At 45.7% G+C, this 11455-nt stretch overlaps 1 protein-coding gene across 2 annotated transcripts; it reads right to left on the reverse strand.

Moving 5' to 3' along the window:
* Positions 1 to 1359: 1359 nt before the first annotated feature.
* Positions 1360 to 7057, reverse strand: LOC137753878 (zinc finger protein 304-like). Of its 2 annotated transcripts, none has more exons than XM_068529300.1 (3): positions 6629 to 7057; positions 5197 to 5323; positions 1360 to 3258 (listed from the first exon to the last, which is right to left on the reverse strand). In XM_068529300.1, exons 1-3 carry the CDS (start codon positions 6659 to 6661, stop codon positions 1436 to 1438), a joined length of 1983 nt encoding a protein of 660 aa, XP_068385401.1. In that variant the 5' UTR covers positions 6662 to 7057; the 3' UTR covers positions 1360 to 1435. The 2 variants fall into 2 exon arrangements, with proteins under 2 accessions (XP_068385401.1, XP_068385402.1); XM_068529301.1 differs by having other exon boundaries at positions 2740 to 2906.
* Positions 7058 to 11455: the final 4398 nt, after the last annotated feature.

The raw sequence follows: 11455 nt of genomic DNA on the forward strand, positions 1-11455 counted from the left end.
GTCACTAGGAATGTTGGCTGGGTCAGAGAAGCCCGATCCCTGGATCTCCCTTTTGTCAGTGCTGGGGTTCCTACCTGTGCCTGTGATGGCCATAACATCAACAGCTGAGGGACGTACAGAAATCTGCAAACCTTTATTTACTGTGACAGTGCATTGGCCACAGGAGACTCAGATGTCTGAAGGTCCTTAGAATTTCTGTACCGTTCATGCCATACAGCCAAAATCACATGGACATTTACAGATGCCTCCGTTAGAATAGGCACACATCCTCTCACTAGCCACAGTCATCCCCACTCCATTATCTCAGTGTTTCTGTACCAACTATGATTCCCATGTTGCCCTAAAAGACTAAAGCCTTCCAAGTCAATGATACTTGCCTATGGGATTCTGGACATCAGGGACTGGCTCCTGTACAGGTCCAGGAGACAGAAATCCCTCAAAAGTGCTGGGGAACATGGGACATTCCCTAGAAACAAAGGACCCAATTCATGTTGCTTCCACAAGCACTGGAGATTTCCACACCAACTGTGCCCTCATCAGAATGAACTCTGGGCTCACAGGAAATCCTGACTTCTAGGCCACAGGATTAGGTGCACAAAGCTCTTCAGTCTTTTCTAGCAAGCCTTGGGCAACAATGCAAACTAGGCGAAACTAGACTGAGAGGTGTTCTCTGCCATCCTACTGTTCCTTCTGAGGCACATAAAGTTGGTGCCAACAAAAGGTGTTCCTCCCTTCAGGCTGGCGAAACCCAATTTATTCTCAATCCATTAGACACAGTGAACTGACCTCCCAAGAGTAAAAACTGCCACAGCAGGCCTTTATCACTGCACAAACCAGAGTAGCATGGGGCAGGGAGTTCCAAAGTTGGGTGACTTGAAAGCAGGATAAATAAGTCACAGCTATCATGTGACAGTCAACATTGTCAAAGAAGAAGGGAAATCTTGTCTGGTAATCACCAGCAGATTCCAGTTCAGATCCTTTCAGCCAGAGATAGATCATGGTCACTCAGAACCCCGTCATGGGGAAGGAAATGAGGATCTTCAATACACTCAGAACATTCACGATCCCCTCAAGGGATCAGGAGAGACAGCGCAGGGGTCCACCTTTCCTGAGCATATTGGAGTAACTGACAGACACCGTGTAAACTTAACAGCAATGAGATGGCTTCCACCACAGGCACTGGCAGTGATATAACTGACAAGAGCCCTGGACAGTTGAGGAAGTGCAATGCACCTCATGAGAGCTTCTCACCTACGTGGTACTTGTCAGGAATCTCCCCGGGGTGGATGTACGATTGTACAAGGTTGACCTGCTGGCTCCCTCACAAAGGGCACTCACAGAGCTCTTCTCTGGTGTGAGTCCTAATACCTTGAACAAGGATACAGCACATTTTCTGCATTCATAAGGCCTTTCTCTAGTGTGAACTTTCTGGCTGCTAAACAAGTGTAACAGATGCAGCTAAAGGGCCACCAAAGATGTAGCATTCATGAGGCCCTTCGCCAGTGTGAACTTTCTGGTGCCGAACAAGATGGGAGCTTCTGCTATAGGCTTTCCCACATTCACTGCACACGTAAGGCTTCTCTCCAGTGTGAACCCTCTGGTGAAGGATGAGGCTAGAATTGCGGCTAAAGAATTTCCCACATTCACTGCACTCATAAGGCCTCACTCCAGTGTGTACTTTCTTGTGCTGAACAAGGTGGGAGCTACTAATGTAGGCTTTCCCACATTCACTACACACATAAGGCCTTGCTCCACTGTGAACCCTCTGGTGTAAAGTGAGGCTGGAGTTGTGGCTAAAGCATTTCCCACATTCACTGCACTCATAAGGCTTTGCTCCAGTGTGAATTCTCTGATGCACAATGAGGTTGTAGCTATGGCTAAAGAATTTTCCACATTCGCCGCACTCATGAGGCCTTTCTCCGGTGTGGATTTTCCGGTGCTGTACAAGCGTGTCTTTACGGCTGAAGGCCTTTCCACACTCGCTGCACTCATAAGGCCTTGCTCCAGTGTGAATTATCTGGTGCTGAACAAGTGTGTCTTTGCAGCCAAAAGCCTTCCCACATTTGCCACACACATAAGACCTTGCTCCTGTGTGGACTCTCCTATGTTTAATGAGGCTGGAGTTATGGCTAAAGAATTTTCCACATTCTATGCACTCGTAAGGCCTTGCCCCAGTGTGAATTCTCCAGTGCTCAATAAGGTGAGAGCTTTGGCTAAAGAATTTCCCACATTCACTGCACTCATAAGGCCTTTCTCCAGTGTGAATTCTCTGGTGCTGCACAAGGTGGGAGCTTCTGCTGTAGGCTTTTCCACATTCACTGCAGTCATAAGACCTTTCTCCAGTGTGAACTCTCTGGTGCTGAACAAGTGTGTTTTTGCGGCTAAAAGCTTTTCCACATTCACTGCACTCATAAGGCCTTTCTCCGGTGTGAATTCTCTGGTGCTGAACAAGGTGGGAGCTTCTGCTGTAAGCTTTTCCACATTCACTGCATGTATACTGTCGTTTTCCAGTGTGAAATTTCTGGTGGGTTTTTAGGTGAGACAGGTGAATGAAGGCCTTTCCACACTCCTTACACACATGTGATATTTCTCCACTATGAATTTTATTGTGATGAATAAGAGCCGATTTCTCCTTGGACAGATTTCCACATGGTAGGCACCTAAAAGCTCGCAATTCAGCCTGAGTTATCTGGTTGTCAAGGAGAGTGAAGGTGTTCAGGAAGGCTTTTCCATTGTCACTGCAATTGAGAAGCATCAGTTCATCATGGTCTCCCTGGTGTCGCCCGAGTCTGGAGCTTTGTGGAAAAGGCTCCACGAACTCAGCCCTTCTGCATGGACTCATTCCACTGTGAGTACTTCGGTGCTGGAAGAGGCCAGAGCTATCCGGCAAGTCCATCCCTTCCTCCCTGCAAGTAAAAGGTCTCCCTAACATGTGGACAGCACAGCTCTTCACAATTGAGGCCCCATCATCATCCCTTCTGACGGGATTCTTCCCACTATATTGCTTCTGATGCTGATAAAAGTTTTCACTGAACAGGAATCCTCGCCCACAGGGGTCACATGTGTACCGTTTCTGTGCAGGGCATGATCCCTGGTGTTCAGCCAGGTGCAAAATGTCTTTCAAGAGTGGGTCACATATCTCACAGGGGTGGGCTTTCTGGATAAATGGACATGACTCAGGAGTCCTGACCTCTGACACTCCTACAAAAACGCTCTGCTCAGAAGGGGACTCCTCATTGTCTGATTCACACCAACAACCTGAAAGCAAAGAAATGCTAGTGAAGGACATGTTGACTTTGGTGGGAAGCAGCAACTCCATCACATATATATGTGTGACACACCAATGAATGAGTCCACTGGCTTTTGGCAGGATGAGGGAGCCAGGATCAGGGTGAGGAAGGGCCCATTTCAGTCCTGGGCCTCTAAACATCACAGTACGGAGGAACTCTAACTCTTGGTTAAGACACAATGATGGTGGACAATACCAGAAGTAGAGGCGAGGTCTCCAACTTACTCCTCTACAAAAGGGTTTCAGCGTGGCCTCAGCGGCTGGTGTCAGGTGACCTCTGTGCAGAAGGCTGTGTCCAAGCCCAGGAAAATCTGATTGCAAGTAACTAGCTGGTTCTTAAAGACTACATATGGATATGTGCACAACTCATGACACATTACAGTAGCCAACGTTGCAGAGCACTGCAGACGGAGAAGAGGAGAATGAGTGAGAGACATGGAGGCCAGAGAGGTGGGGAAACAGCCAAGGGATGGAAGACAGAAGAGAAACGTCAAGTGCCAAGAATGGGGAAGGAAAGGAAGAAGTGAGGTACTGCTATGTGCCTTGGCAAGAAAACACTGGTGAACACAAAGCAGGTTGACGGTACGATGTGAACCCAGCCCTAAGATGGCTCTCTTTCAGCTCCCATGCGGCAGGGCCAGGCCCTCTCTGGCCTCTCTCACTGTGGCTGGAGTCAGGGCTCCCTGTCAGGCACCCGGGGCTTCCCGCCCCTCTCCACCTGGGCAACTACATGGGATCCGGAAGATGGAAGTTGTAAAAAAAAAAAACATAGGGGAAACTAACACAACATTATGAATCAACTATACTCCAAGAAAAAACAAAACAAACCAGAGCAGATGAGGGCCTAGATAGACCCATCCCACAAAAAAAAGAACAAAACAAAACAAAACAAAAAAACCCGAAGGATGATTTGGCGGAACATCCCTGTGCCTTCCACAAGCAGTGACCATGTCAGTACCTACAATTCCTGGCATAGTCATGCCCCAGGAAATCTCAGCCAGAGGATGGGGGCAGAACATGGACACAGAAGCATCATGGATCTGGAAGTGCCCAAGCCAGGCAGAATCTGTGAAGCAGACTGAAAGAGCCCTGAACTCCTAACCCGATCCTGAAAGGCTTTGGGCATAGGTGTCGGGACTGCTCAGCAAGGGAGGGGACACCACACACGGCCCAGCCTTGGCACCCAAAGCACCTACTCTGGGAACCAAAGAAGGGAAGGAGAAGAGTCACTGATCTGGCTGGACTGAAAGAGCTGCCCCAAAGGAAGTGGGGAAAAAGCAAACCCCAAGGACACTGGAGCGGGCATGAGGGCCTGTGGAAGGCAGCTTCTCTGATGGCCCCCAAGAATGCCTACCTCCCAGTATTCCCGCCCCTGTGTAGGCCGCTTCCCTTGACCGTAGGGTGGACTGATTGACCCATTTCTAAGGAACAGAATAGGGCAAAAATTACGGGATCATTTTCTCCAGATCAGGGTAGAAAAAGACCAGCCATCATCCTGAACATTCTCTCTTGCGCACTTGCTCAGAGAAGGCACCTTCCACGTTATGAGGTGCACTACAGAAAGGCCACCATGACAAGGAACCGAGGGAGGCCTCTGACCAACAGCCAGTGAGGAACTAACGTTCACAGTTCAACAAGCTGCAAGAAACTACATCTTGGAAACACAAAACATGAGTGAGTTTGTAAGTGGATTCTTCCTGAGAATGGCCTTCAGATGAGAACACAGGTTTGGCTGACAGCTTGACTGAAACCTCATGAGAGACCCTGAGCCAAAAGCACCCAGGTAAGCTGTGACGAGAAAGGTTCCTGTTACACTGAAAGTTACATAACGCATTTTAATTGTTTTAAGTCACTAACTTTTGGAGTAATTTGCCATGTACCAATAGATTACTGAAACAGGGACTTACCCAGAGAGGCCACAAGTGCAAAGTTCTCCAGCATCACGTCACGGTACAGGAGTCTCTGAGATTCCTCAAGGAGCTCCCACTCCTCCCGGGAGAAGTACACAAATGCATCCTCGAAGGTCACACAGCCCTGCCACGAAGGGGACAGTTGAGCTCACAGACAACAGGACTCCCCAGTCTACCCATTAACCTACCCACCCCCTGGTCCCTATCCTCCCCAGCTGCCCAATTCAGAGGCGAAACTAGGCCTTAATACCACTATTGCCTGCTCTCTCCTGTCCCTCTGATTGCTGTGTGCAGCCCAGAACAGAACCAGGCAACTGAGCAGATATATTAATATATTATATAAGCTATGGGTCTTGTATGAGGGGCACCAAACACTCTCCTGCTGGCATCCTCCAGAACATGCCACCCAGACACAACTTTGAGGCCATCAGTCCACACTCCTCCCAACATGTACGTCACTCTGAACCACACCTTTGTCATTTCGGGACCACACCCCATTAACACTGACAACCTTCTGATCCACACCATATGCACCTCCAAGGCAACCGCCACTCCTGAAGCCACTCTGCATACAGTATCCAGGAAGTACTCATATGTCTTTATGACAGGCATCACTGCCACCCAGGTGCCTAAGGACTCCCAACTCAACCTTACCTCCAAGCATTTACACATGCTGTTCCTGGGTCTAATACACCCTTCCAGTCCTCATCCTATTGGCTGCCAGAAGCAGGAACCTCTTCATATAACTCTCGATCTAGATTTAGGATGCTGGGCTAGAAAGGACCCCTCCTTTAAAGCACCCAGACTCAAGTGCAGGGGGGAGGGACAGGTGAAGAGTCCCAGAATCTCACTATGTCTCATCAGAAAATCTCCAACGACCCTAGTTTAAAAACATATACAAAATCCATACACCTCTCTAACCCCCACTGCCACCACTCTGGTCCACCCGCCAACAACACTCACCTGGACTATTGCTGTAGACTCCATCCTGGTCTCCCTGCCCACCCTCAGGCTTCCCCAATCTTTCCACTCTGCTACAAGAGGAAGCCTGTTAACACCGATGTCAGATCACCTCCCTTCTCTGTTACAAACCTTCCATAGCTCCCGCCACCATCAGAAAAGAGGCCCAGCTCCTCAGGCTGCCATTCCAGGCCTGATCCCTGACTGCCTACTCTCTATTCTCACCAAACATAACAGAGACCTGCGGTTTCCTGAACACTCCTAATTCATTCTCACCTCCAAGTACCAGTTGGTACTCACCCCATCAACACTGGGAATGGGAACCTCGCCACATATCCACCGTCAAGGACCGCCCTTCATCGCCTTTATACTCAAGAGAAGGGAGCGATGAAGGCGAAGTGCTGAAAGCCCTAGAACACACCATCCCCTACACCTGAAGCGGTGACGGCTTGAGGGACCCTCCACTCACCTGAGCCCGGTCCATAAGCGCCACGGCCGCCATGGGATCCTCTGAGAAGAATCGGGTCGAGAAGCTGGCGACTGGAGCGGGCTCTGCGGGAGCAGCCAAACCCCCACCCCACACTGAGCGGAGTGGCCTCGGGACGACTGTCGCACTCCGAGCCCCAGGCTCCCCCTTGTAAAAAGGCGCTCAGGCTCAGGGTGCCGCCTCCGGAAGCGGACAAGGACGGAGGGCGGGTGCGAAGGCCTCGGGAAGAGCGCAGCCCCGACTGACACCTCCGCGCAAGGCGGCCCGTCCCACGACAGGGACCATGGATCCTAACAACGACGCGGAGGGAGGTCCTATCCTTTCTACTGTCCTTCCCTGTTCGCTTCCGAAGAGCCGCATGGAAGGCGGACCCCAGACAATCCTCCCAGCCAACCTCCACAGCCACTCTAGACAGGCCTGGCGCAAGCAGAAGACGTCACGGCCGCGACGCCGGAAGTCCCGCCCCTGCCGGCAAGGGCGGGAGGAAACGCCCATTTTCCGGGCTGTCATTGGCGCAGCGCGGATGCGCCAGGCACAGACTTATGGGTAAAGGAGTTTGTGTCCTCCATCCAACCAGGTAACGGGACCCTTTCTGGCTCTCCCCGACAGCGGTGCAGAGGCAGGTGGAGGGAGAAAGGTCGGGGAGGAATTTGGTCGCGGAGGGCCAGAGCTCCTCTTAAAGGCGACGCGTCCAGATTTCCGTGGTCACGTGTGATAACGCCGCGTCCTCCACCGTCTCCAGCAGGTGGAGCATTCTTTCATCCTGGGAGAACTGCTTCACCTCTCTTGAGTTTTGGGGACTGAGATTTAAACTGAACAATGAATATCCCTCTCTCGTGAAGTCTTCGTTTAAAAACATGAAATGTTCTTCTAATTCGTTCATACCCAAATTGGGTCAGCATCACTGTGAACTTACTAAAAATGCAAGTTCTCGGATCCAACCTACACCTTCTGACACAAACCACCGCGGGTGGAGCTTTCATTAAAAGTCATGACCACTTCCCTCCCCCAAAGTTCAACTAAAATGGGAAAATACTACAGCCTACCTCATGGGAAGTGAAATGAAAAGTGCTTACCACAAGAGCTGGTGCTAAATACACACAAGCTATTATTGTTATTCATCATCTCCACAAGGTTCTCACACATACAGCTATAGGAGGATATCAGAGGCTCCTCTTTGCAGAATCATTGATCATGTTTTTTAAAATATAAAATACAATCACTCCCTGAGTCAGCAAGTAGCATTATAGGCAATGGTTAAAATTTTTGCATAAAGCACACCTGTATACCTTTAGTTTCTTTTTTTTTTTTTTTAACTTTAGCTGCAGGAAGTTTTCATAAACTACAGGTAACTCTATTGTCAAAGTGATACATTTTTACAGGACATATTATTCAAAACGTAGAACTATCAAGACTAATTGTCCTTAGGTTTAAGTGGACAGTGGAATTAATATAGTTTCATATCATGGTTTATTTCATAAGATGACGCCATAATTCATATCTAATTCACAAGAACAAAGACGCAAACTCCTCCTGCCTTCCCGTTGAACTCTGAGAGCAGGGAAATCCAGGTATAAATGCATGATCATGAGATGGCCCAACCTGATATCTAGTGCCTCAGGGTCACCAGGTATGGTCCTCCTCCTCATGAAGACATTATCTTCCCATCACCTGGACCTGCAGCTCCCAAAGGAGCAATAAATAACTCCTGGGGAGGTGTGAAAACTGGAACCAGTGAGGCCCAAAGAGGCAACCACAAGAAGGAGCATAAATGAGAAGATAAATCAAAGAAATATTTTACACGATCACTCCTGCCCATTTCAGTTGGCCAAAATTCATTTGCATGGTCCCAAATTAAGTAAGGGAAGCTGGGACATGCCTGTCCTCTTCGGTGTCCAGAAGGAGAAAACAGTATTGGTGAACACCTAGTGACTTTCTAGCACAATCCATTGATTTGATCACCAGATGCCCACTTTATTATTCATTCTCTACATTCTACACTCTTTTTATTTATTTATTTATATTTTGTGTGTGTGTGTTTGTTGTTTTTACATTCTACACTTTTATACCCTCACTGACGTGATATCCAAAACTCTATCCATTCACTGACTGCATTGCAAAGTTAGTATCTCTACGTGATGTCTTCTGCAACATACATATACCTCCACTCACACTCAGTATAAAGTTATGTGTCAGGGACACAGTGGAAGGACATAATGAAACCGTTGGAAGAAATAACCGCCATCAGGTTTCTATACGCAACAAATGCATCCTTGAAGAAAGCAAGTAAAATATGACTATTTGAGACCAAAGGTGAGAAATTTAATGAAAAAAACAGCCAAAACGAATACTTTAAAAACTATGTTTAAGGTTGGAAGAAAGTGATCCCAGGCGAGTGGTCTGCGATGATAAAAGGAATGAGAATCTGGGAGAGGGGTGCATTTGTGTATGAATACAACCACTCATTATCTGTATAAAACATTAATATTTCCTTTTTGGAGACAGAATGATGGAATTACCTTGCATATCCTCAATAGCACATAAGCTGAGATGAGCAAATTAATGTTTAAATCTCTTATATTTTCCAGAAAAAGATCAAAGATGTTAATAATGCTCCACTCCGTGTTAAATAAGTACATTGTCATTTTTCAGCTTAAACACTAATAAACAGAATCAGAATATATACCGTGCAAATCTGAAGAAGGAAAAATTGAAATGTAAAGAAACATTCAATAGAAACTTTAAAAAAAGAAGTGTATAGATCAACTGAGGCAAAGAAAATCACACCCACAGAAGATGTATTTAAACACAACTATATCAGCTATCACATGAAATGAGTATGAAGTAAATGCTTACATTAGCAGTCAGCAATTTTTGATATTAAAAATATCCAGGGCTTCCCTGGTGGCGCAGTGGTTGAGAGTCTGCCTGCCGGTGCAGGGGACACAGGTTCGGGCCCTGGTCTGGGAGGATTCCCACATACCGTGGAGCAGCTAAGCCCGTGAGCCACAACTGCTGAGCCTGCGGGTCTGGATCTTGTGCTACGCAACAAGAGAGGCCGCGATAGTGAGAGACCCACGCACCGCAATGAAGAGTGGCCCCTGCTCGCCGCAGCTAGAGAAAGTCCTCGCGTAGAAGCGAAGACCCAACACAGCTATAAATAAATAAATAAATTTATTTTTGAAAAAAATCCAACAATAGAATGGATACAAAAGACTCTCTAAAGTATAACATTGCAGAATATATATAAAACATGTTTTGGAAAATATACTTGTTATAATTATTTAAAAATTAACATATGAAAACACGTGAAAAGTGTGTTTATATCAGAAAAAATTTAATTTTAAGGGAAAAAGCATTACCAAGAAGATAAGATACTTTAAACTGTATATTTAATTTAAAAGACTGACTCAAATTACATGAAGTAACAATTTCAGAATAATAAGGATAAAGATATAAATCCATGAATATATGAGGCATTTTTATAGCAGCCATTCAGTAATTAGTAGAAACAGCCAATATAAAATCGTTAAAGTTCTAGTGGATTCACACACCAATATTGATAAATCTGGCCTGACAGAGACATCTGCATACAGATACAGCATGTTTATATTTAGTACAAGCTGAACATTTACAGAATTGTCAATAAACTGACCATAAAAAAGAACTTCACTTTGTATAGAATAAGACAAAAATGTAATCAAGATGTCTACCAACAACGGAGATACATGGAAAATGCAAAAATGTGTTCGGAAATTGTTATAAAATACTGAAAAAAAAAAATACTGAAAAACCCACGCATCACAAATGTGAAGAAATCAAAAATGTAAACTTTTTTTTCGAATAGTGACATCCCCATATATTCTTTAGAGATGTGTTTAATAAAATTCTATAGGGACATTAATAGCTTTAAAGATATATATCACAAATAAATAAAGGATGATAATTGACAAGAGAGAGGGAATGCCCTGGCGGTCCAGTGGTTAGGACTCCCCGCTTCCACTGCAGGGGACACTGGTTCAAGACCTGGGCAGGGAGCTAAGATCCCCGCAAGCTGCACGGTGCGGACAAAAAAACAAAAAAACGAAAAACAAAAAAACTGCAGTAGAGAAAACCACAGTAATGGCTCCATTCATATAAATTTCAAAATCAGGCCCCAAAAAACTATTATTAGCGATACACAAATGCATACATAAGATGTCAAACTCTGAATTAAAAAAGAGAGTGAGTAATCCAAAATTTTAGATAAAGGATTCTTCTGAAGTAGAAGATGTGATTTGCAATCTGTGAGGTTCATAAAGGAATTCTAATCTTGCTATGCTCTTTTTATCCTGCAGGTGTGCATTGGTATTTATTTATTTTATTTATCTGTATTTTTCCTATATGTGTAATTTCAATAAGATAAAGAGGACAAATCTTAAGTTAAGGGCTTAAATATTTGCATGTCAACACCCATAAAAACCCCACCCATACAAAGACACAGAACATTCCAAGAGCCCTGCACAAAGTGACCATTATTCTGTTCTTTGTTACAATGTATTAGGTTCACCTGTTTTTTAACTTTTCTACAGAACACTACAGTATGTGTACTGCTTTGTCTCTGACTTACATCATTGTCACTCTATGCCTTTTTCTGAGATTCGCATGCATTGTTGCATGAAGCAGTTTTAATTACTGTGTTTCCTTCCATTTTGTGACCATATCACAGTTTATTTAAGCATGTTCACATTGGTGGTGGGGCGGGTTGTTTCAAGTTCTTAGTTGTTATCAATAAAGTTGTTATAAACCTTCACGTATATATATTTTGGA

This window comes from Eschrichtius robustus, chromosome 19 (assembly GCF_028021215.1).
Source record: "Eschrichtius robustus isolate mEscRob2 chromosome 19, mEscRob2.pri, whole genome shotgun sequence".
Classification (NCBI taxonomy): domain Eukaryota; kingdom Metazoa; phylum Chordata; class Mammalia; order Artiodactyla; family Eschrichtiidae; genus Eschrichtius; species Eschrichtius robustus.

Bases quoted from the DNA above. Each gene is read 5' to 3' on its own strand.
- LOC137753878 (XM_068529300.1), bottom strand. From the start codon at position 6,661: ATGGCGGCCGTGGCGCTTATGGACCGGGCTCAG. The intron at 5,324-6,628 runs GTGAGTGGAGGG...CCTTCGTGGCAG, and splicing joins CGCTTATGGACCGGGCTCAG to GGCTGTGTGACCTTCGAGGA. The intron at 3,259-5,196 runs GTAAGTCCCTGT...CTTTGCTTTCAG, and splicing joins TGCACTTGTGGCCTCTCTGG to GTTGTTGGTGTGAATCAGAC.